The following is a 24,674-nucleotide window of genomic DNA, read 5'->3' on the forward strand; positions in this document are numbered from 1 at the left end:
CATGTGGTCAACTCTTGTGCGGGATGGGACCGATAAAATGACTGTAAAAGTCCATATTACAAAATGATAAAGTGATGGAGAATCTCTGTTTACTTTTTTTTTTTTTTAGGTTAGTGACACAGATAAACTTTAAACATCGGGTCGAATTCCGAAGACGGGCATGAAACTGAAGGTAGGCATGCTTCTTTCTTTTTTTTTTTTTTGTGATCATCCCTCGGAAGGGTTTTACACGATAATTGCCGTGGTAATCCTATAAGAGCTATACGTTAGTAGGAGAGTATCATCTTTTCAAAACATATAAAGAAATCAAAATGCAAAGATTATATCATATATATATTATCTTTTTTTTTTTGGGATCAGAGATGGTCATCTTAACGATGCCAAAAAGAGTACGTCAATGGAGTAACCCAAAAAAAAAAAAGAAAAGCAAATAAGCAGGTGACCCTGTTGAACAAAAAAAAAGAAAAAACTCAGGCACTTCCAAACTTAGTATTCTCTCTCTCTCTAGTTGTAATTGTAATCATTACCACATGATAATGAAAGGGGATGATATATTTTTGAAACACTTTTCTTGGGGGATCTTTTGATGGTGGAAACTCTGACAAACAAGGGATAAACTTGTTATAGGCGATTTTCTAAAAAGTCTTCACACACACACTATATTACTTTAATTAAACTGCACCAGTGACAACATCACTGATTCCCGGGAAGTTTGATTTTGGATAAGCCATTCCGGCGCCAATTTAAAGTTTTTCTTCTTGCTTCATCATCATTCCTCTGGGTTATATATTAGTTCTTGGGTGATGATCATCTATATGATGATGATGATGATCACGATAATGATAATGATGATGCTTTAAGATGGTATTTAATAACAGTAAATGAATGAAGAGTAATTCACGATAAAGTGAAATTAAAAAGCAGTTTGACTTTTTTTTTTTTTTTTTTTTACTATGGCAAGTTATAATAAAAAAAAAAAAGTCAAAACAGAAAAGGGTTAAAAGCATTATAACAGAGAACTCATGACCACTTTTTCTCAAGTAATTCGCTAGCCTCCCCCCACACTTGTCTTCCCTTCTAGATCTCTTCCTCCACCCCCCTTTTATCCAGACATCCATCCCTCCTAAAATACATTCAATTACCGACCCCCCTTCTTTTTGGTTTTTTTTTTTTTTTTTTTTTTGGTTTTCAACTTTTTCCTTTCTTCTCTTTTTTTTTTTTTCTCTTATTTTTATTTTCTTTTGACTTTATGACTGATTTGCATCCGAATAATAACGGATTCAATACTATCGATTGGTTAGATCGTCATAATATGAATTCCTCCAATACTACCACCACTTCTTATTCAACTCAACAACAATCATTTAACAACAATAATGAAAATGAAGTTGGTAATCGATATCAAACTTACTATGCTCACCAGTTGCCACCCATCAACTCTATTTCATCTTCAAATAATTCATCTGTTGCACAACTGAACCATGAACCTATTCATATGAATGATGATGATAAAAAACAACAACAACAACTTGTTTCTTGGGATTTACCATCGACCACTACAACTACTGACTCTACTGTATCAACATCTTCGTCTTATACTTATCATCCACCATCTACCACAACCCCTTCTCCTTCTGTTTCCGGTGAAAAATCTGTATCGACCACTAGCACCAAGAAACAACGTATCCCTTGTACGAAGGATATTCACGTGGAAAAGAACACTGAAGGCAAACCACCTTATTCATATGCTACTCTCATCAAATATGCTATTGAAAATAGTCCAGAAAATAAGTTGACTCTTAGTGAAATCTATCAATGGGTGATTGATCATTATCCCTATTATGGCACAGCTGGCACTGGTTGGAAGGTAAAAAAAAAAAAAAAAAAAAAAAAAAAAAAGCTCTGTTCTCACCATACATATATATATATATATGCATTTCCTTTTTTAGAACTCTATTCGTCACAATTTGTCTTTGAACAAAAGCTTTGTTCGTGTACCTCGACCTATCAACGAACCAGGAAAAGGATCTTATTGGATGGTTGATTATCGATCTGCTGAATCAGAACAAAGAACTCGACATAGTCTATCTGGTACATCTTCATCATCAGCGACATCATCAAGACGAAGTAATCGTTCTGGAAGTGACCCTGCTAATGCACCTTATCGCCCTGAATGGTCCACATCTTCTGCGTCTTCTACATCCTCTCTAAGCCGGCGTGCGTATCGTGACACACGATCTCTTTCAATGGATGCAGCTACTTTATCCAAAAATCTCAATGGAGTTGGTCTAGGTACTTCTACAAGTGTTAATGGGTATGGATCTATCAATACTACAAATGGAAGTTATTATGGGAATGCATATGCTTATGGTCGTCAATTTGCCACCAATCATCATCATCATCATCATCATCGTCCATCAAGTACACATAATGCTCTTCGAAATAGTGGTTATGTTCCAGGTTATGAAATGTACATGGATAATATCACTAATCCATCTCAATATCAACAACAACAACAACAACAACAACATCATCATCATCATCATTCTACCAACAATCAGCAAGTACAACAACATCATCAGCAACAATTAATGAAGCAAGCTAATTACTCTTTATATGATAACAGCAATCATCATCACATGTATTACAGCTATGGAAATGGTCAATCATCAGCATCTATGATGGATAAATCAGCCGATCCAACCAAGTCTGGTAACCAAGCGACAGTTTACACCACATTTTCTCCTACACCATCAAGTCAACTCTCATCTCCATCTGGTGCTTCAGTCACTTTACAACATCATCCCACTTCTCATGATCAATCTACTGTGATGGAGGATATTACAACAACAACCACTGTTTCCACTCCTGTTCCTGATAATGGTTCGCCTCCTACATCAACGCCTGGTGAATTTAATACAACATCATCATTCAGAAAACAATCTACAGCACCAACAACTGCATCCAATACAATCATGGATTCTTCAGCATGTTTTTATCAACCATCTCATCAAGATCCAACACTGAAATCCGTCAAGTCCATCAAAGATGAAGATGGTGTTACATCGGGTCAATTTGATTGGGAAACCGTATTATAAAGAGATAGTTATCTTTTTGTGTTCCCCTCCTCTTTGTCTTTATATATCATCCCGCCCTTTTTTTTTTATATAGATGTTTTTTGTGACATATGTATATTTCTCCCCCCCCTTTTTTTTCATATATCTTGTTGATTCCCCTTTTTTTTTTATTTTAGTCTTACTTTCGTTTACGTATATATCTTTTTCTTTTCTTTTTTCTTTTTTTTTTTTGTTATATATTCTTCTCATCCCAATTTACATGTATGTATGTATGTCTTTCTCTTTTCTCTATTATCCCCTCATCTACTTTATATGATTTATGTTGTTGTTGATGTGTTTCAAATATAAAATAAATAAATAAAAAAAAAGAAACGGGGCATACAAAATGGTTATCATTTCATTGGTGGATGATGATATTAATGATGGAATTCGATTGATCATGCAACAACTTTATATAAAGGATGAGTGGTTATGACTGAATTTTGTTGTACCTGTGGTTCACCAAGCCACAGTTCCCGCCATTTTATTGGTGGATGAATTGAGAAAATCTCATCATCATTGGTTGGTAAAATAAATAAGGTCAGCTATTTTTTTTTTTTTTTTTGTGGGTGAAGTTTGCCTTTTTTTTTTCTCTCTCTCTTTAATCTATTCCCATTTTTTTTTTTTAATTCGACATGTCAGAATTTGAAGTCACTCAAGGAGTATCTAATCTTAACATTAAAGTAGAAACCGATGCCACTACAGTGACCACTGATGTCAAGACTGGAGGACAAAACGTAACACCTTGGGAAGTAGAAGGTGCTATTGTAGATGGTGTTCAACAAGCCATTGATTATACCAGACTCATTGAACAATTCGGTACAACTCCCATCGATGCTGCTTTATTGGAACGATTTGAAAAGTTGACTGGACGTAAACCTCATATCTTTTTACGAAGAGGCACTTTCTTCTCACATAGGTAATCATCAAAAAAAAAAAAAAGCATTCATTAACAAAAAAAAAAAATTGTATAGAGAATTGAGTCGTATTTTGGATCGATATGAACAAAAGAAACCTTTTTATTTATATACTGGTCGTGGTCCTTCTAATTCATCTATGCATCTTGGTCATATGATTCCTTTTGTCTTTTGTCAGTAAGTTTTAATGAATCAAGCAATACACAATGATTTCTCATTTTTTTTTTTAATATTATAGATGGTTGCAAGATGTATTTGATGTTCCTATTGTGATTCAAATTACGGATGATGAAAAGTTCTTGTTCAAATCCAAACTTACTATTGAACAATGTCATCAATTTGGTTTTGAAAATGTAAAGGATATCATTGCCTGTGGATTCAAGCCCGAAAAAACCTTCATCTTTTCTAATCTTGATTATGTTGGGTAAGATAAATAGGATGGAGAAAGGATGAATCATTTACTTTTTTTTTTATTATTATTATATAGCGGTCCCTTTTATCACAATGTGATTCGTATTTCTAGTTGTATTACTTCCAATCAATCAAAGGCCACTTTTGGATTCAATGATAGGTAAATTGATTATATATATATACATATGATTATCATTAAACAATTTTTTTTTTTGATATAAAATAGTGATAGTATTGGTAAATTACACTTTGTCGCTGTTCAAGCAGCTCCTTCATTCTCCAACTCGTTCCCTCAAATCTTTGGTACCAAGAAGGATATCCCTTGTTTGATTCCATGTGCTATTGATCAAGATCCTTATTTCCGATTGACGCGTGATGTAGCCAAACGTTTGAAGTATCCTAAACCAAGTTTGATTCATGCCAAGTTCTTCCCTGCCTTACAAGGTTCTCAAACCAAGATGAGTTCTTCCGTGGATAGTTCAGCTATTTTCATGTCTGATACTCCCAATCAAATCAAGAACAAAGTAAAAAAAAAAAAAAAAATTTAAAAATAAAAATAATTGGAAGAACTCATCTTTTTTTTTTTTTTTTTTGATAGATCAATAAATATGCATTCTCTGGTGGCGGTGCTACTTTAGAAGAACATAAAGCTAATGGTGGTAATCCTGATGTGGATGTTGCTTATCAATACTTGAGTTTCTTTTTGGAAGATGATGAAGAATTAGAACGTATCTATAAGGTAAAGCATAAAGAAGAAAAAGTGATAGAATATTTATATATTTTTCTATAGGCTTACAAATCTGGTGAAATGATGACTGGTGAACTCAAGAAACGTTGTATTGAAGAACTTCAAAAGGTCGTAGGCGGTTTCCAAGAAAGAAAAAAGTCCGTGACTGATGAAACTGTGAAATACTTTATGGATGGATCAAGAAAGATCGATCCTTCTTATTAGATTCAGTGCATTTAGTTTAACAAATTGTAAATTTTATTGTACTTTTTTTTTTTGTTGCTACAGTTTATTTTGGAACTCCGGTTTCTGCTCAATAAAACTTTCTTTCTTGTTCTTTTCTTTCCTTTTTTTTTTTTTTGATTTATATTCATACTATTCGATATGTCTTCCGCCGATCATATAGCCCTATCTGATGACGATGATGACGATGTCGTATTCAGAGACTTCCGCAACATCAATAATCGATTTCAACAACGACTTTTGGAAGCACAGCATGCAGCCACGGAAAAACAAATTGAAGATCAATTGGTAAGTTTTCTTTATATATAGAAATACAATATACTTATCATTATTTTGGTGACGCGTATACAATATTTTTGAACAATTAGGACTTGATGGAAAAGGATTTGGGACCACAAGATATTCAACGAGAATGTCATACTATTCAATCCAAAATAGACAAAGTGGAAGCTGAAGTGGATGCTCTGAAACAACAACTCTCCAATTGGCAAGCTAAAAGAAAGGAACAAGCTAGTCTGACCAATATGACACCTGAAGAACGAGCAAACAAAATAGAGCAACAGCGACAACGACATGAAAGCATCGTTATAGATCAAGCTGATTTGGATTCCATTTTGTAAGGGATATATTGTAAAAAAAAAAAAAAAAAAAAGAAAACTGATTTATATTCTATATATATATTTATAGTGATTACTTGTCTGAAATAGGACAATCTTATAGCAATGCGGCAGGATTGAAACCACATCGTGCGGCCAGAACAAATAACAATGAAATGACGATGCAAGCTCTACAAAGTCCGGATGTACTAGAACAAGTGGATTTTACTCATATAGAATTCACCACAGTGGAAAACAAATTTTATGAAGATCAATCAATTGAAGATGTGACGGACAGCGGAAATCTAGTGGATCGATCATATAGAGATTGTACTTTAGAAGGCAAATCTTATAACTCTTCGTTCAAGGTGACTTTTCGTATTGATGCATTACTTGATGTGAATCGATTGGATTTTGATCTAGATATGGATTTACATGTGGATGCTGGACCTATTTTATTACGGTAAAGATGAATACAATAACTATTTTTAGTAGTTATCTAATGTTTGTTGGATAGGATCAAAGAAGAATGCAATTTGTTGATGTTATTTCGCTTGATATCTCATCATTCTCGACTGGATTATGATAAGAAACGGACATTTGATTATTTGACTTCCCATTACAAGGAAAAAGAATCTGGAGTGACGACGACTACTGAAGGAACTCATAGCATTATTTTTTCGTCAAGGTAAGCTGATGGAAAAATAAAGATGAAAAAAAAAAAAGATATTGATAAATAATTGTTGAAAATAGAGCGGATTTACCACAATTGAACCTTACTTGGACTTATAATACAACGGATTATACTACGAAAACGGATTTAGATGTCAATATATGTGAACAAGTACTACCTTCTATTCGACTTGACGTTGTATCTTCATGTAAGTTATGATTATTCATTTTATATATATATATATATATATATATATTTTACTTATCTTGATGTATTAGGGAAATCTGAAAAGTTTGATCAAGTGATGAAACAAGTACCAGGAAAATTCGATGAACTTGCTGCAGAACATGGTGTAATTAGTGCTACTCAAATCTTGGTTGGTGTTATTTTGGAAGAACCACTACTACGACGAAATGATGATAAACCCTTAGTTTAATATATATATATTCAATAAATTCATGCATACCACAAAATGGAAGAAATTTGGTTATTGTGACGTTTGTTTCGGATAGTGAATTTTGAAATGGGGGGAAGTTATTTTATCATTTTCTTTGTCGATTTTTTTTTTTTTCTTAACTTTTTTTTTTTTACTTTTTATTCATATACATATCAAAAATGGATTTTCAAAACCGAGTAGGTAGTAAACATCGAGGTGGTGGTATGGCCAGTCAATCAGAATCCAATGTTGACCGACGAGAACGACTACGAAAGTTAGCGATGGAAACAATCGACATTAACAAAGATCCATACTTTATGAAGAATCATCTTGGGTCTTACGAATGTAAATTATGTTTGACACTACACAGCAATGAAGGATCTTATTTGGCACACACACAAGGTAAAAAGCATCAAACGAATCTTGCTCGTCGAGCCGCCAAAGAAGCTCGTGAATCAGCACCATTCCAACCCCCCGTCGGTCCACCCAAACCTGTTACTACGACAAAACGAGCAGCTGTGATCAAGATTGGTCGACCTGGTTATCGTATTACCAAGATCCGTGATCCCACCACTCGACAATTAGGCATGCTTTTCCAAATCCAATACCCACAAATTGCTCATGATGTGATTCCTCGTCATCGATTCATGTCCGCCTATGAACAACATATTGAAACACCCAACAAAAGTCATCAGTATCTCTTGATTGCCGCTGAACCTTATGAAACCATCGCTTTCAAAATCCAATCAAAGGAAATAGACAGAAGCCCCGGGAGATTTTGGACGCATTGGGATCAAGATGGAAAACAATTCTCTTTACAATTCTTTTTTAAACACAACGTCGCCATGTTTGAAGGTGTAGGTGCGCCTGTGGATACTGCCATCGCTGCTCAATAGGATAAGCAATAGATTGGATTTCTTTTTTTTTTATTTATTCAAATCAATCACAACTATCCATGTCTTTTTTTTAAGTACATCCTTCTTCTTTTAGTTATTCATATAGTTCCTTGTTGATTATTTATTTTATACATATTTTTCTCACACCATGTACAGTCCTTAATTTTTTTTTTTTTCAATAAACTTTTGACTCGGCGACGTTTGAAATCAAATTTTTGCCTTCTAAAAAAAAAAAGAAATCTGACTCGGCGATGCGTGATCATTTTCTTCCTTCTTTGTTCTACTTGGAATATGCAACATTCAACAAATATGAAAAAACTATAAAAGAGCCCACTCTTTTTTTTATATATTTATTTATTTATTCTTTTTTTTTTTTTTTTACAACTCAACATGCTATCCGATCAAGATCAAACTTTTATCAAGCAAAAACAAGCATTAAGCCAAGGCATTGCAGTCGCTAGCCAATTGGTAGTTGAACGAGCACAAGGATGTACAATTACTATGACCAATAAAGAGGTGTATCTCGACATGACTTCTGGAATAGGGGTACTAAATACCGGACATTGTCATCCAAAAGTGGTGGAAGCGGTTGAAAAGCAAGCAAGGACCATGGCACATGCTCAAATCAACATGTTTTATCATACTCCTCTCTTGACCTTGATGGATCGATTACGTCGTTATACTGCTCCTTTGGATACTTTTTGTTTCAATAATTCTGGTTCGGAAGCGGTGGAATCTGCCATCAAACTAGCTCGTCATGCTACCAAGAAACAAAACGTGATTGTTTTCAATGGAGGTCATCATGGAAGGTAAAATTTTAAACAACTATTTTTAGGGATGTTCATTTTTTTTTTTTTTTTGGGATAGAACGTTTGGTGCTATGGCTTTAACAGGATCAAAAACAGTGTTTAGTGCTGGATTTGGTCCTTTGATGTCCGGTATCTATTATGTTGATTATCCTTATTCTTTTCGTTGTTCTGCAGCTATGTTTGAAGGTCATACTTCTGATCATTGTGTACAAGAAACCATCCGACAACTCTCCACCTTGTTGAAACAACGTTGTCATCCTAATGATACGGCAGCTATTTTAGTGGAACCTGTTCTTGGTGAAGGTGGTTATGTCCCTGCTCCGAAAGGTATGCTCTTTTTTTTTTTTTTTATTATTATTATTTCTCATCTTTTCTCTATATTAGGATTCTTCCAAGCATTGCGTTCCTTTTGTGATCAACATGATATTTTATTGATTGCTGATGAAGTTCAATCTGGATTTGGTCGTACTGGTAAAATGTTTGCTATAGAACATTTTGATGTTTGTCCTGACATTCTGGTGATGGCAAAAGGGATTGCTTCTGGTTATCCTTTATCTGCTATTGTGTCTCGCAAGTCATTGATGGACAAGCTACCTAGTAATTCGATGGGAGGAACCTATGTGGGAAATTGTGTCTCTTGCGCTGCAGCCTTGGCTACATTAGACGTGTTTGAAAAAGAACAGATTTTACATAATGTTCAACAACGATCTATGCAAGCTTTTGATTATCTTCACAAACAATTGGATGCATTGGATTTACCTGATGCGCTTTTACCCTTGGATATCCGTGGTCTTGGCTTGATGATTGGTATTGAATTCGGTGGGCAAAGGGTACCTACAGGATTCGCAACAAAGGTTGTCCAGCATTGCCGTGAACATGAACATCTCTTACTCTTGACTGCTTCTATTTATGAAACCATCCGCATCATCCCTCCTCTTGTCGTGGATGCTGATACCTTGGAAGACGCCCTTCAACGTTTGGTCAGAAGTATTCAATATGTAGCCACTGATATGAAGAACCAAGGCCTTTTTTAGTGAAAAAAAAAAAGTAGTATCCCTTATTTTAGTATCTATTGAAAATAAAGTTTTTATTTGAGAAATCAATGGTGTTACATTATCAATGGGTATAGATTAGAACATAAAGCAAAAAAAAAAAAGTACGATCCAAATTAGGAAGGTGAATTTCCCTTTTTTTTTTTTTTTTTTTTTTTTTGGTGGGAGAGATCGTTTAGGATGAGTGAAATGTGTGAGTACATGTCGTAATAAGCGCCTCATCATATCTATTTCTATCGTGATCTGATCATTCTTCTCCGTTGTTTTTTTTCTTTTCTTCTTTGTTTGTGATATTCATTTTGATGTGATAGGCCATCATTGAAAATTGACCTGCCGCCATAAGCACTTTCCTTTTGAGGAAATGGAAAAAGAGTGAACAGAGATGTTATAATCCATCAATATCATCAACATCAATCAAAGGAAGAAGAAGAAAAAAAAAATTTTTTAAAAAAAAAACAAAAAACAAAACAAAACATGAGGACAGTAGAAGATGATTCATCAATATGCATTCTTTTGAAGATTTTTGAAGGAGGTTTATTTTTATACACACAAAAAAAAATATTAAGGGGTGGGATATACAAAAAAAAAAAAAAATGATATGGTAATAATAAAACTAATCAAAAAATCTATTGCCCTATTTGATTGCATCAGCAGCTTTTAACATGGTAGGTTCATCCTTACGAAGATATTTTCGGATCCATAGAATATACCACAAAGTAAATAAAAAGACCAAGACACCAATGGCGGATAGACTTGAATTGCTAAGGATGACCACAGTATCCAGTTCAAACTGTAAGATATAAAACAACTTGAGTCCAAATTCCAACTCCAATATGACAATATCAATGGCGGTAAGGATACGTAAATGGGTCCGAAAAAAGGATGAATGATGCCAATAAAATAATATCCGTTCTTGAGATTTCTTTTCAGGATCTTGGAATTCAACAGGTCGTAAAGGGATCAGGTCTCTTGCTAAATAATATAATACTGGTTTCATAACAAAGTTCCGTATTCGAATGGGTATTAATGTGATGGCACATACTATGCCTACACCAGCCGTTCTAAAATAAAATAATAAATAGGATTATTTTTTTTTTTTTTTGGATAATAACTTACACAAAGGATTCACGTAATAATAATAATTTGGGATCACCATTTGTAGATGCCAAAATGACAGATAATATAAATCCTAATGAAAAGATAAATGTCACTTTTTTCTTTTTGTTCCCCCCCTAGGCCCTTTTTTTTTTCCACTACACGTTTGATCATTCTCTCCCTCTTTTTTTTTTTTTATTGCCTCCTCTTTTTTTTTCATCATCATTATCATTCATTCCATTATTAATTACCAAATATAACAGCAATACCAAAGGAATCAACACGACTATAAAGAAATCAAAGATCATTCAACATGCAAAGAGATGATCAAAATAACCCCCTTTTCTTTTGATGTAAATCCTTACCGCATAAAAAGAGCTTGAACAATGACAGACAAAATAGTAGGTGTACTTGATAAAACCAAGGCCCAAACAGCAGCAATATGTTGTTTCAAAATGTAATATAAAGCAATAGGAATAGCTGCATTCATAATAATCATATAGCTGATCCTCCGAATCATCAATTTCCGTCGTTGTTTTCTTGCAAAGATCGTGTTGGTATCTGAGAGATCATCGTCTTCTTTTTCTTCATCGTCGTCATGGTTATTTTTAAGTGATGGCTGTTCATTGAATGTATTACTATGAATGGTGGATTCAATTGTCTCTTCGAAATCAATCGATACTTCTTCGTTTTCTGGTTGTTGGTCTAATTCTTTTTCCGTTTGCTGTTCAATGTCATTCAAGTTGTTGGAGATTACAACATGACTGCCGTTACAGGTGGTATGTTCAGTCATAAAAGTAAAAAAAAAAAAAAAAAAAAAATTGGAGAGTGTAAGATAGAATTATAGTCTAAAGTAATTTATTGTACATATATAGAGAAAAAAAAAAAGAGAGGAGGAAAAAAAATCAAAAAGAAAAAGAAAAAGAAAAAAGGTAAGAGTAGTTTAATATAAATAAAAAAGAAAAAAAGAAGAATAGATAAAAAAGAAAAAAAAAAAAAAGAGAGGAGAAAAAAAAAAAGGAAGGAATGTTGTCACTTTTGGTAAGGAAAATTTGATCGCCAGCTTATCCTATAACTTTGAAACGTCTCTACCAAATAGAAACGCACTAAACCAATACATAGGAATAAGCATCTTGTTACGAGCACTGACAGTCATGCTCAAGTAAGCAGATCTAAAATAATAATAATGATAAAATAAATCATACAAAATCTTTTTTTTTTTTTTTTTTACCTCCAAAATAACCAAGCCAAAAACCCACCTTCTGTGGCTCCTTCATGAACAGCTGACATATCTACCACTGCTTTCCAAGATCCAATATATGCCTAAATAAAAATAAATAAGTATCATAATAATTTTTTCATTATTATTATTACCATCGAACCCATATTCTTGAAACTAAATCCTTGATCAGTTGGTTTTCCTTTGACTTCATTATTCAACGCTATTAATAAAAAAAATGATCAATATGTAATTCTATTTTGATTTCAATTTTTTTTACTTTTGCTCAAATAGATTGCTTTTTGATTGGCCACCTAAAAAAAAAAATGGATTAAAAAACATCTGCACTCCTATTTTGTTTTTCTTTTTTTTAATGACGTACTTGAGCTGTAGCTGGTAAATCCTGATTAAGAATGGTAGCACAATCACCTAACGCATACCTATTTGATAATAATAAATAAACAATATTAATGCATGCCTATTTGCCAATATAATACTTACACATTGGAATATGGTTCCTTTTTTTCATCGTCCAACACTTGTAAATGTTCATTCGTTAATATTCTAATGATATAAATAAATATATAAATAAAGAATGATGAATACTTTTCATTTCTATATTTACCTATGACTACGTTCATCTTTGGCAATATCTTTTAACGATTCTACCAATGGATTAGCACTTAATCCGGTTGACCAAATAAGCATGCCATATGGTACTAAAAAAAAAAAAAAAAGAAGAGGAAAGGATTGAGATGTGAACAAATCATTCCTTTTTTTTTCCTTACCTTTTCCTTCTTCTTTGAGTTCTACATAATCCTTTTCCACTCGTACTACATGAGTCCCAGTTTTAATTTGAATGCCGCGTCTGGTAAACTTTTTAGTTGCATAATCCGCCAATTTAGAATCAAATGTATTGAGGATACTTGGTGCTACATCATACACCGTCATTCTTGTATGGTCCATTAGTTGAGGGTAAAGTCGAGATAAATCTTCAGAAATAAAGTCGTAAAGTTCAGAAGAGAATTCAACTCCCTATTATAAATAAAAAAAAAAAGTTAGTTTCGTTGGTCAATAATACCTTAGTTTATCTGAATACCCACCGTCGCACCCCCACCTATTATCGCAAAATGAAGTTTAGCTGCTTTTTCTTGATCGGATACGCCTGGCTGAGCAGCATATTCAAAACCTACACATAAAAAAAAGAAAAGAATTTAATTCTATTTTCAATATCTTGATGATAATCCAACTTACATTCGAGAACTCGATTACGAATCTTTTTAGCATCAGAAATATCCTTCAAGAAGATACCATGCTCCTTGACTCCTGGAGTGTTGAAAGTATTAGCATAAGCACCAACACTAATCACTAACTTATCATAATCCAATTCGAATTCTTGTCCTTTGTCTACATAAAAAAAAAAAAAAAAAAAAAAGATGAATTTTTTACATTTCATTGATTGAATCAGATGAACCTACTATCTTCCAAGTTGGAGGTACAGCGAATCACTTGACGTTTCAAATCTACCCCATCTACCCAAGCTTGATGATAATCGATATCCTTTGAATAGCCTCGGACTGGTTCAACAATACCTCTGAATTCCAAAGTACCTAATAAAAAAGATTTAATACCGTTAGTTTTCTTTTTTTTTTTTTATTGATCGTAAAGGATATCTTACCGACTGCCGTACTAAACGCGTTCAATTGCATACGGTATAAATATTGTAAAGAGTTAGTCTCTCTTTTTATTGATCAACATCCATCTTCCTACCTAGCTAATAAAGGTGTAAACACAAAATGGTTTCTAAAAAAACTAATTTGTCAATATAACAGTATGTCAAGTGTTTTTGTTTTCTTTGCTTACCTTGGAGATACGACAGTGACTTCATAATCCTTCTTGTTGAGCTTTCGTAAAAGTTGATATCCTATATGTTTTGGTGAGTGAGTTGTCCGATATGTATTTCAAGTCTGCTTACCAGCCCATCCAGAACCTAAAGAAAACAAAAAAAAGGAATATTTTTTTAATAAATAAGTATTGAATTTCTTTTTCATTAGTAGTTCATTCCTACCAAGAATGATCACTCGTCCATGTGATTTTCCCAATGTCTTGGTTTTTGACTTTGACAAATGACCAAAGTAACCTAATGAATATATGAACAAATGAAAGAATTAATCTTTTTTGGTCAGTATATGTTATAATAGAGTAGGGCATATTTTTTTTTTTTTTGGGACTTACGTGTAAGTGGCGATGAAGTGCTTGTCTTCACAAGAGAAGATCCTAATGAAATAGTAACATGACTTTAGGAAAATGATAGAAAATAGAATTTGTGTGACTTACCAGTAAGTGCTTTCAACATAGTTTTGTTTTTTGTTTTTTCTAACGTGAGAAAATAAATAAAAAGTAAAAAAAAAAAAAATCAAAAAAGATATATATAAAAAAAAAAAACGTTGAACAGGAAAGAATAAATGTGAACCCGTTTTTTTCATGCCAGGGTAGAAAGAGCCTGGTTGCTGAATTCGGAAATCCGTTCCCTTCCGCTTCTTCCGAAAAAACAGCATTCTTTTTTTTTTAATTTACTCAATAAATATAAATTCAATAAAGTAAAGTGAAAGAAAATGGTTTGTTTTTTTTTTATGTTACCTCCAAATAGGATGTGTTGATGATTTATGAGTGAGAAAAGTTTGCTCTCAAGCTTGTCGTATATGCAGAATGTGAAATTTACACTCAAATATTGGAACTCCTCAGCCAAATTTTGGCTGTAAAAATATCAATTGTCAAGAGGATCATGAAAAAAATGGATAAAATAGTAATCATTGTACGTTGGGTGGTAAGATAAAGCAATAAAATAGGATTAGATGATATTATACTATCTTTTTTTTTTTTTTTTTTTTTTTTGGAGAGGAATCCAATGATGGCAATTTTATTGGGTGATGACGAAAATTGGATGAGGGATGACGATATTGACATTTTTAATTTACCCTTATGAGATAAGGTATATAGTTATCATTAAGCCAAGTGGAAGAGAATATTTTTTTTTTTGTTTTTGTATGTTCAGTTCAAATTTGATATGATGATCTTTGAACGAATTCTACTAGTATAAAGAAATCCAATTTCTCTCCCGCCACGTGCTGTTACGATACAACGACAATGGTTCGCACGTTGAATGAACTAAAATCAGTAAATTTACCAAAAGAGGAAAAAAGGAATGGCTAGATGAAGAAATGACAAAGATGATGATTCAGATGAACATCCCCACTAACACAATATACAAATCGATCTATTGTAGTGTATGATGTGATTTGTTATTTTTGCTATTATTCCTATTCTTCTCCTTATGATTATTCCTTTTATAGATATTTTTTACTTTCTTTCAATAAAACCTATACATTTGTAGTTAGCATTATCTTTATTAAACTTCAAAAATGATGCTAAGAGGCTGATCCTCCTCAATCACCAATAAAATTAAATTTTTCAATTTAGTTTCAATCAAATACATCCTTCCCATATCAACAAAAAAAAAAAAAAAAGGTCAACATTATCTATAAGAAATTGACATGAATATTTGATTTTATTTCAACAAAATACAGTACCTAAAGTTTTTGATCTAACAGTAATGATGGATGGAATATGTGACTTTCCTATTATCCGAGCGTTAAAGGGTTCTGACATTTGATTTGCCTTCATCAATGAAATTTCCTAATACAGCCCTAGATGCGAACTTAAAAAAAAAACAATGTTTTTGGTTCTTATCATAGAAATATGGAAACTATCATCATCATTGTCACCATCATCATTATCTTCTCGATCATCATTCTCTGAATTCATCATCTTCGGAATCATATGATCAAAAATTTTTCGTCTTTGAGAGATCATCTTGAAAGAAAAAAAAAATTTTTTTTTGTTAGTGTACTAAATGATGGAGATCGTCATTGTACAAATCATGATTGGCGCATAAATTTCTTTTTTTTTTTAAGGGTGCAAAGTTGTGAAATTTCCAAAAAATAATAATAATTAAAGTCAGCCAATCAAATTCAAACATGCCTTTCTTGTTCTTCCAACTCAATTTTTTTTTTTTGTTCACTTCTTCTTTGTACTCCCTCTTAAAAATAAGACAAGCTGGGTTTTACATCTTAACAAGTTGTATTTCCTTGGTACCAAGAACGATTTAAAAGTAGAATCCAATGAACTCACTTTATTTGTTTTTTTGTTTAGTAGACAACGTATTAGAAATGAAATGAGATCAACTATGAATGCCAAGAAATGTAGTTTAGACTCTTGACATGTACTTGTACATTCTTCGTTAGTACCTTATCTTAGCTTTTTGATATCCAGTCTGGACTCTTTCTCTCTTTTTTTTTCTTTTGGTGAAGAACTTCTCGGATGAATGTCCATGAATAGAATGAGGCTTTGTAGTTGACCGTTTTGTATATTCCGTATACTCCTACAAAATAAAGTTGACTTACGTGGATTACTTATTAGTTTTTTTTATTATTGTTCGTGTACATGATGTTATCTTGATTTAAGATGTGTATTACAAAATTATGGTGTGGGACAGTACTATTATTATTAATAATAATAATAAGGATGACGATGACAATGATCCTATTGTTTCAAAAAAAAAAAAAGTGTGTCAAATGATAAGATAATAGTAGTATTTGATAATGAAGTATATGAAATTTTATTTGAGTGAATCAAAAAATAAAAAATAAAAGTGTTTACATAGATATAGGTGCAGATTTTGATAATGAGAAGATGACTATTGCTAAAAGAGACAGAGTAATAATAATAATAATAATATAAAAAAAAAGAAATAATAATAATAACAAAAAAAAAAATCACTAGGCAGCAGCAGCAAGAGCAACGACCTTAGATTCAGGTTCCTTATCACTGTTCAGAGAAAAGTCTTCAGTAGCAGCATCCACCACCATTTCAGCAATAGCCAAAGAAGAAGTACAAGCAGGAGTAGGAGCATTGCGTACACAGAGAATACGACCATCCATCACATTACGTTCCAAAATAAAATCACTAGCAGCAATACCACCAGATTCAAAGACTTGAGACATCACACCAGCAAAACTTTCTTCTACCATATCTTCGGTCAATCCAGGAACATAAGCTTGAGCAGCACGAAGGAAAGCCTTTTTGTTCAAATCCTTGTATAATTCACCAATAGATAAAGAAGGGTTTTTCAAAGCAAAGAACCAAAGATTGAGATTGGTCAAAGAATCAAACAAATCTCTGAAACTAATATCAGTGAATCCATAACCTTCTCTTGAGAAAGTCAAACAAGCACCAGGACCAACAATCATTTGAATACCACGACGAGTATTCACAGTAGGAGTAAAATGAACACCAACAGGGATACCACCACCACTTGGGACTGGATAGATGTTCATACGACAGATACCTCGATATTCAGGTTTCAATTGATAATAGGTTCCACGGAAGGTCACCACCTTGGATTTACCAGCATCACCTCCAGCAAGTCCGGCAACACGGTCAGCATAGAATCCAGGACAAGTGATCACATTCTTGGCAGATACTTTGAGAGTGGGACCCTTTTGATTAGGTTCTGCACCCCAGATCTCCACACGTCCATCAGGTCGTTGTTCAAACTTTTGAGCTTCAAAGGCTAGCTTGATTTCAGCTCGACTAAAAAACAATAAAGATAATAAAGTAAACCAAAAAAGGTGAAGAACGTGATTAATAGATTATTCATAGTTGGAAGATAAAAAAAAAAATGATGAATAACGAATTAATGAATTGATTAGGAGAAGTGTCTTTTTTTTTTTTTTTTGAAACTTACCCAGTTTGGACAATTTCATTCGCAATACATTGGGCCACTAAACCATAATCAACAATACCAGTATTTGGAGAATATAGTGCAGAATAGGCAACCACATTAGGTTCTAATTGACGAATCTAAATTGAATAAACAAAATATCGTAAGTCATCATGCAACCCGTCTCTAACTTTCTTCACTATTTATAGATCGTCATACAAAAAAAAAAAAACAAATAATGAAGAGATCTGCAAGATCACACATTATTTTGTTCTGTACCCCAAACTTGATTCCGCTTTTTCCTATCTTACCTCATCACTATTCAAAATTTGAAGGTCTTTGACACCATTAAGAGTACCAGTTTCCAATAATTTTTCTACGGTCTTGTGTTCCTTTTCGTTCACAGCCACAATCAGCTTGCCACATCGTTCCACAGGTAATTGATTTTGTTTACAGTATTCATACATTAAATCAGCTCCACGGACACAAGTTTTTGCCATTTGAGATCCAGGTTTGTAATAGATACCAGCATGGATAACACCACTGTTATGACCAGTTTGATGAGCAGCCACTTCACGTTCTTTTTCCAATACAGCTACAGTCATAGTAGGGAAACGTTTTAATAATTCACGAGCAGTTGCCAAACCAATGATACCACCACCAACTATTATAAATAAAAAAAATAAAAGAGTGTGAGTGATGATAATATTTTTTTTTCATTTTTTTTTTTTTGCATACCAATCACCACATCAAAATCAGTTTTTCCATTATGTTGAGCCAAAGCAGTACGGAACCGTTGTTCAGCAGCAAAACCACGTAATTTTGCAAGACCTTCATTTACAGGGAGATTTTCACCAGGAAGAGATTCCCAAAAGGAGAGTTTTTGATTGGATTCAGCATGAACCTTGTTCTTATCACCATAGTTTGCCATATAAAGACCACTTGCTGTGACAGCCATAGCACCCATAGTCCATTGGACTCGACTTCTTTGAAGAACCTTGAATGATCGATGGAACATGATAATAATATGATATTAATTTAAAAAGAAGATTTTGAATAATAAAGAAAAGAAAAAAAAAAGAAAAGAAAGAGAAAAAAAGAAAAAGAAAAATTTGGAGTGAAATATATGCCAAATGTCCGGAGTTTAAAGCCGTCGTTCGGTCCCCTTTCCAGTTCATTATTATTCATTCATCAAAAGGTTAAGAGAAAAAAAAAAGGCTCCTTATCATGCAAGAAGGGGCTATGGAAGAGAAACCTATTTTGTTTCTTTTTTCCTTTTCGATTGCTGACTTGTGTACTGAAAAGAAAAAAAACAAACTTTTTTTAACATTTAATCCGATACTTCAATCCTTCCCGTTCCCCTTTCTCTCTCTCTCTCTCTCTCTCTCTTTTCTTTTTTCTACACGTTTTATCTACATAATATAGTTAAATTATCCTGTTGTCATATCATTCATATAAAGATCATCATAAAGTCCCCTTTATTTTCCCTTTTTTCTCTCTTCCCCCCTTATCATTCTCCTTATTCTATGAATTTGCCAAGAAACATAAATCATAAAGTTATTGTCAATTATCAAAAAAGGTAAAATCAGGATCATCCGTTTATTATAATTGACTAATACTACATAAACAATTTTTTTTTTTAAATATCTAATCTAATTTGGGAAATAAATATGACTATTACAACTAACTACTTTCGGAGAGCATCATTCAATCCTTTCTTGTTTCTAGCAATTTCAATAGCATAGAACTATCAAATAAAAATATAATAATTTGTCAATAATAACACTAAAAATAATCCTATCTATCTACATTTGTATTTTCTTTACCTGCATGCGGACACCTGCATAAGTCGTAAAGAAAGAAAAAAACAAAAGAAGTTTGAAATGAGCGAACATTCTTTTTTTTTTTTTTTTTTTTTTTTTTTTTTTTTTTTTTTTTTGCTCCCTTTTCTTACCAAACATTGTGTTTTGTTCTGTGTAATCATCCCGGGCATCCACACGAATAAGAGATCCAAAGTTAAACTCCTTCACTCGTTTTTCATACTTGTTGATCCAAAGACGCCATTTTTCCTTAGCTTCTGGAGATTTGAATAAATTTTCGTTCAAGTGTAATACATCGATTTCCGGGAAACTTTCTTCAAAATCCTGGTAAATTTCATCATCAATGCTATCAAAAAAAAAAAAAATAATAAGGAATATTAATAATTGTCACCCCAAAAGAAACACAGGAAAGAATGATGAGATCACGTTTTTGGTTCATATGCAAACACAAAGTCTTATCTTTAATCTTACCTTGTGAGACGAAGTTTACTACCATCCATACGGGAGATCAAGTTGAAATATGTTTCGGCGTGATGCATAGCCTATTTTCCAAAAATAAGTAGTTAGTTATCCATTGGATTCATATTCACAATGAGACATCATGTAACACATATTGTACAGATCAGCACAGCACAACACGTACGCCTCATTCCTTTTCTCTTGTAAATATCAATTGCATGCATATTTCTGACATAAATAAAAAAAAAAAAAGGAAAGTATAGTCAATAAGTATACCGTTCTTTTGTAAATAATAATAAACATCATTCTTTCTTTTTTTATTCTAAATATATTTTATATCTTACTTTTTTTAGATCCTTGCCTTGACAGCCCATTGCTTTTCTATATTGATGTAGAGAATAAAGAAAAAAAAAAAAAGGTCAATCTTTAAGTAAAGGAAGAGAGATCGTCACACACACACAAGCCAATCTATCACACTCTCATAAGATTTCACTTTTTTCTTCTTTTTTTTTTTTTGAAAAGAGAATAGATAGAAGGGGTTTATAATCAATGTTTTCTTTTTTTCTTTACCAATATCTTCAAGTTGTTCTAATTCGTCGGCGGTAGGTAAAGGCATACTAATCAAATGGATAAAGAAGAAAAAAAGAGAGAGGGGAAGAGAGAAAAACAAAAAAAAAAAAAAACTTCAAACGTTCAGTCGGCATTTCAAAACTAGTCCTTTTTTTTTTGTTCCATTTCTTTTGTTGCGAAACTTTCTTGTCTCCTGCCTTCCCTTTTTTTTTATTGTTATTTCTTGTTCTATATCCTTTTGAACTAAAACTTTTATACCAATGGACCATCCACATGTAGAAACAACACCATCCCATTCAACAACTTCTAGTGAGAAAGATACATCAAGTATGGAACAACCTGATATTCAAAACGCAAATAGTTTCAATGATAATGATAGTAATATTAGTAGCCAACAATATGAAGATAGTGACTATGACGATGAATCTAGTTATGGTGAAGAAGAATCAGATGATGGTAATGACTTGGAAGATGAACCGAAACTTAGATATCGTCGTGTTGGTGCAAGTGTACGTGATTTATTGGATCGAGATACTGCTTCTACTTTGAAAGTATCTGACAAATTTGTGGTAAATAAAATAAAATAAAACTAATGAAAATATATATATATATATATATATATATATATATATGGATTTGGTTGAATAAAATTTAATTTCTTTTTTTTTAATATTATAAAGACACTTGGAACTCATTGGGGTGCTGTTCATATCTTGGATTTTGAAGGTCATTTGGTGAAAAGTTTTCAACAACATACTGCTACTGTCAACGATATCTCCATTGATGCTTCTGAAGAATATATTGCTAGTGCTTCTGATGATGGTAAAAAATATATATAAAAATGATAGATTTTTAATCGTTACTGAACTTTTTTTTTTTTAATAGGTAAAGTATATATTTATGCACTCTATACTCCAGAAATCCAACATTTTGACTACCGACGACCGGTGAAATCAGTGGCTATTGATCCTGATTATGCTCATAAGAAAACAAGACAGTTTGTATCCGGTGGTATGGCAGAACAATTGATCATGAATGAAAAAGGTTGGCTTGGTCATCAGAATACAGTGTTACATGCGAATGAAGGTCCTATTTATTCAATTCAATGGAAAAATAACTTTATTGCTTGGGCTAATGATACGGGTGTCAAAGTATATGATACCATTTCCAATTTACGTATTACCTATATTGATCGTCCTGCTGGAAGTCCTCGAGCTGATCTATATAAATGCCGTTTAGTCTGGAAAAATGATACCACGCTTATGATTGGATGGGCTGATACTGTCAAGGTGGCTGTTATCAAGGTAAATTAAAATAATAATAATAATAATAATAAAAATGACGATTTTTTTTTTTAATTTGATATTGATCCCATTTTATAGGAAAAACCAAAACAATTACAAACACAAGGACAACCTTCACATTATATGGAAATTGTTACCATGTTCCAAACTGAATATATTATCAGCGGGATATCACCCTTCAATGATACTATTCTGATATTGGCTTACATGCTGGATGAAGATGATACGTCATTGATGGAAGATGATACTCAACAAAACGACACCAATCATCAACGAAGAAGACTTGCCTCACGACCAGAATTACACATTATTGATCCTCAACTGGACAATGAAGAAATATCAGCAGATGTATTAGCACTCAATGGATATGAACATTATCAACCCAATGATTATGTCTTAGGTTTTTTAGCAGAGGAAGATATGTTTTATGTGATGGGACCTAAAGATTTGATTGTGGCAAGACCGCGTGATGTGGATGATCATATTGAATGGCTTATGGAACATGAGAAATATGGTGAAGCTTTGGAGGCTGCACAACAAGCTGCTGCAACAGCTCAACAAAATTCCGTAGATATCTCTAGCATTAGTCGATTCAATGTTTACGATATTGGTGAAACTTATCTCAATTGGCTTATCAAGGAACGACAATTTGAAACGGCAGCAAAGGAATGTAGAAATGTGCTTGGCAAGGATAAATCTTTATGGGAAGATTGGGTTTTTCGTTTTATTGAAATGAGTGAACTAAAAGTAAGATGAACTTTATATATATATATATATATAAACGAGGAAGGAAATAATATACATTTAATCATTATTAATCTATCTTTTATTATTATTATTATAGGCCATTGCACCTTATATACCCACCAAGGATCCTCAACTTGGAAGTACTTTGTATGAAATTGTTTTGGCTTGGTATATGAAAACAGATCAAAAGGTAAATATGAATATATATATATATATATATAGAGAGAGAGATATAATTGTTTTAAATCATTCTTTATTATTATTGTAGGTATTACTGGAAACTATTCATCGTTGGCCCCGTGAACTTTATAATCTATCCAATATCATTGTTGCTGTTGAAGATTATTTGTCTAAAGATCAAAACAATGAAATCTTATTGGAATGTTTGGCTGATCTGTAAGAAGAAGAAAAAAAAATAAATTGAAGAAAGAGGATAGATATATCTTACACTATTTTTATTAGATATACTTACAATAATCAACCAGACAAGGCCATTGAATATAACTTGCGATTACGTCGTCCTAATGCTTTTGAACTTATTCAAGAATACAATATGTTTGATGCCGTCAAAGATAAGGCGGTGCTTTTGATGGAATTCGATCAACATTTGATAAAGAAACAAGACTCATCAGCAAAACCAAACTCAATGCCAGCCGTCCAACTCTTGGTGAAAAACACAGAAGCAATGCAGGTATAGTCATATAAAAAAAAAATAGGTTTATAGTTATGAGATTTTATGATTCTTTTTTTTTCTTCTTGGTTTTTACTCACGGATTCTTTATAGCCAGCCAAGATTGTTCGTCAACTCCGGTCTTATCCTGAATTCCTTTACATTTATTTGGATGCTTTGTTTGAACGTGATCATCATATTGGTTATGAATTCCATGATATTCAGGTAAAGATGAATAAGGGATCATATACTTTTTATTTTTTTCTTATCTTTTTTTTTTTTTCTGGTAGGTTGAACTCTATGCAGAATATGATTATAGCAAGTTATTGAATTTTCTTCGGACAAGTCATTATATTTCATTGGAAAAGGTAACACATCATTTCCCTTAAGAAGAAAACGTCATCTGAACTCATCTAAACTATTCTTGTTTTGTGGAACCATAGGCCTATCATATCTGTGAAAAGAAAGATTTGGTACCTGAAATGGTGTTTATCTTGGGTCGTATGGGTAACAACAAGAAAGCACTGATGCTTATCATCAATCGATTGGGGGATGTTCAACGAGCTATTGATTTTGCAAAAGAACAAAAAGATGACGATCTTTGGGAAGATTTATTAACCTATTCTATGGACAAACCATGTATGTAAAAAAAAAAAAAATGACGATCAAGGGTGGGAAAAAAAAAGGAGAATGATTGATTTTAATTTGTTACTAATTCTTCATCCTTCTTTCCTATCGGGGGAATCACATAGTATTTATTCGAGGATTACTTGAAAATGTAGGAACTGATATTGAACCATTACGTTTAATCAAACGTATTCCTGATGAATTGGAGATTCCTGGTTTGAAAGAGGCATTACTTAAAATCCTTCAAGATTATAATTTACAGGTAATATATATATATATAAGAAATAGGATATCATTCATTCATTCGTTTTGTATATTAGATGTCACTTCATCAAGGATGTGAAAAGATCTTGGTCAGTGATAGTGTCTTCTTGGCAGATCGAATGTACAAGACACAAAAACGAGGCATCAACTGTCAACGTAAGTTTTTTTTTTTTTTTAAAAAAAAAGAAGTATAAATTATTTATTTTGACATGGCTTATAATTATATTATAGAATCCATGGT

The 24,674-nt window shown here is 32.7% G+C and overlaps 10 protein-coding genes across 10 annotated transcripts; 6 read left to right on the forward strand and 4 right to left on the reverse strand.

Annotated features, from left to right (window-relative positions):
• The first annotated feature begins 1,222 nt into the window (after positions 1-1,222).
• On the forward strand, positions 1,223-3,322 carry BX664DRAFT_279634 (fork head domain-containing protein). Its single transcript, XM_051541451.1, has 2 exons — positions 1,223-1,867; positions 1,950-3,322. The coding sequence occupies exons 1-2, from the start codon at positions 1,250-1,252 to the stop codon at positions 3,096-3,098; spliced, it is 1,767 nt and encodes a 588-aa protein (XP_051399797.1). The 5' UTR covers positions 1,223-1,249; the 3' UTR covers positions 3,099-3,322.
• A 351-nt stretch (positions 3,323-3,673) lies between these two features.
• On the forward strand, positions 3,674-5,513 carry BX664DRAFT_331811 (uncharacterized protein). Its single transcript, XM_051545208.1, has 7 exons — positions 3,674-4,035; positions 4,091-4,210; positions 4,272-4,457; positions 4,521-4,604; positions 4,671-4,968; positions 5,043-5,183; positions 5,235-5,513. The coding sequence occupies exons 1-7, from the start codon at positions 3,752-3,754 to the stop codon at positions 5,394-5,396; spliced, it is 1,275 nt and encodes a 424-aa protein (XP_051399798.1). The 5' UTR covers positions 3,674-3,751; the 3' UTR covers positions 5,397-5,513.
• An 11-nt stretch (positions 5,514-5,524) lies between these two features.
• Positions 5,525-6,829, forward strand: BX664DRAFT_124424 (uncharacterized protein). The gene is made up of 5 exons (XM_051539771.1): positions 5,525-5,702; positions 5,783-6,030; positions 6,102-6,473; positions 6,536-6,698; positions 6,764-6,829. The coding sequence occupies exons 1-4, from the start codon at positions 5,556-5,558 to the stop codon at positions 6,594-6,596; spliced, it is 828 nt and encodes a 275-aa protein (XP_051399799.1). The 5' UTR covers positions 5,525-5,555; the 3' UTR covers positions 6,597-6,698; positions 6,764-6,829.
• Positions 6,830-7,261: 432 nt separating this feature from the next.
• Positions 7,262-8,227, forward strand: BX664DRAFT_331814 (uncharacterized protein). Its single transcript, XM_051545209.1, has one exon. It carries the CDS (start codon positions 7,299-7,301, stop codon positions 8,013-8,015), a length of 717 nt encoding a protein of 238 aa, XP_051399800.1. The 5' UTR covers positions 7,262-7,298; the 3' UTR covers positions 8,016-8,227.
• Positions 8,228-8,385: 158 nt separating this feature from the next.
• On the forward strand, positions 8,386-9,925 carry BX664DRAFT_296410 (pyridoxal phosphate-dependent transferase). The gene is made up of 3 exons (XM_051542201.1): positions 8,386-8,824; positions 8,883-9,151; positions 9,209-9,925. The coding sequence occupies exons 1-3, from the start codon at positions 8,406-8,408 to the stop codon at positions 9,856-9,858; spliced, it is 1,338 nt and encodes a 445-aa protein (XP_051399801.1). The 5' UTR covers positions 8,386-8,405; the 3' UTR covers positions 9,859-9,925.
• A 529-nt stretch (positions 9,926-10,454) lies between these two features.
• Positions 10,455-11,781, reverse strand: BX664DRAFT_331820 (uncharacterized protein). Its single transcript, XM_051545210.1, has 4 exons — positions 11,337-11,781; positions 11,223-11,257; positions 10,993-11,065; positions 10,455-10,937 (listed from the first exon to the last, which is right to left on the reverse strand). Exons 1-4 carry the CDS (start codon positions 11,762-11,764, stop codon positions 10,511-10,513), a joined length of 963 nt encoding a protein of 320 aa, XP_051399802.1. The 5' UTR covers positions 11,765-11,781; the 3' UTR covers positions 10,455-10,510.
• A 140-nt stretch (positions 11,782-11,921) lies between these two features.
• Positions 11,922-14,649, reverse strand: BX664DRAFT_331846 (FAD/NAD-P-binding domain-containing protein). The gene is made up of 18 exons (XM_051545211.1): positions 14,528-14,649; positions 14,426-14,467; positions 14,259-14,330; positions 14,166-14,180; positions 14,054-14,114; positions 13,961-13,993; positions 13,869-13,879; positions 13,669-13,800; positions 13,445-13,597; positions 13,294-13,379; positions 12,979-13,225; positions 12,816-12,909; positions 12,692-12,754; positions 12,573-12,630; positions 12,471-12,504; positions 12,346-12,413; positions 12,203-12,294; positions 11,922-12,143 (listed from the first exon to the last, which is right to left on the reverse strand). Exons 1-18 carry the CDS (start codon positions 14,544-14,546, stop codon positions 12,041-12,043), a joined length of 1,383 nt encoding a protein of 460 aa, XP_051399803.1. The 5' UTR covers positions 14,547-14,649; the 3' UTR covers positions 11,922-12,040.
• Positions 14,650-16,883: 2,234 nt separating this feature from the next.
• BX664DRAFT_331847 (FAD dependent oxidoreductase-domain-containing protein) lies at positions 16,884-19,050 on the reverse strand. The gene is made up of 4 exons (XM_051545212.1): positions 18,711-19,050; positions 18,284-18,636; positions 17,997-18,112; positions 16,884-17,842 (listed from the first exon to the last, which is right to left on the reverse strand). The coding sequence occupies exons 1-4, from the start codon at positions 18,988-18,990 to the stop codon at positions 17,029-17,031; spliced, it is 1,563 nt and encodes a 520-aa protein (XP_051399804.1). The 5' UTR covers positions 18,991-19,050; the 3' UTR covers positions 16,884-17,028.
• A 483-nt stretch (positions 19,051-19,533) lies between these two features.
• Positions 19,534-20,690, reverse strand: BX664DRAFT_331849 (putative polysaccharide biosynthesis protein). The gene is made up of 5 exons (XM_051545213.1): positions 20,596-20,690; positions 20,264-20,479; positions 19,927-20,138; positions 19,799-19,812; positions 19,534-19,719 (listed from the first exon to the last, which is right to left on the reverse strand). The coding sequence occupies exons 2-5, from the start codon at positions 20,329-20,331 to the stop codon at positions 19,660-19,662; spliced, it is 354 nt and encodes a 117-aa protein (XP_051399805.1). The 5' UTR covers positions 20,332-20,479; positions 20,596-20,690; the 3' UTR covers positions 19,534-19,659.
• A 460-nt stretch (positions 20,691-21,150) lies between these two features.
• BX664DRAFT_263200 (uncharacterized protein) lies at positions 21,151-24,627 on the forward strand (the record flags this gene model as incomplete). The annotated part of the gene is made up of 12 exons (XM_051540757.1): positions 21,151-21,390; positions 21,502-21,643; positions 21,707-22,125; positions 22,204-22,872; positions 22,970-23,062; positions 23,141-23,268; positions 23,335-23,563; positions 23,657-23,767; positions 23,833-23,910; positions 23,986-24,181; positions 24,295-24,431; positions 24,490-24,627. The coding sequence occupies 12 exons, from the start codon at positions 21,151-21,153 to the stop codon at positions 24,625-24,627; spliced, it is 2,580 nt and encodes an 859-aa protein (XP_051399806.1).
• Between the last annotated feature and the right edge of the window lie 47 nt (positions 24,628-24,674).

Source organism: Halteromyces radiatus, assembly GCF_025201355.1.
Source record: "Halteromyces radiatus strain CBS 162.75 chromosome Unknown BX664scaffold_4, whole genome shotgun sequence".
NCBI classification, from domain to species: Eukaryota; Fungi; Mucoromycota; class Mucoromycetes; order Mucorales; family Cunninghamellaceae; genus Halteromyces; species Halteromyces radiatus.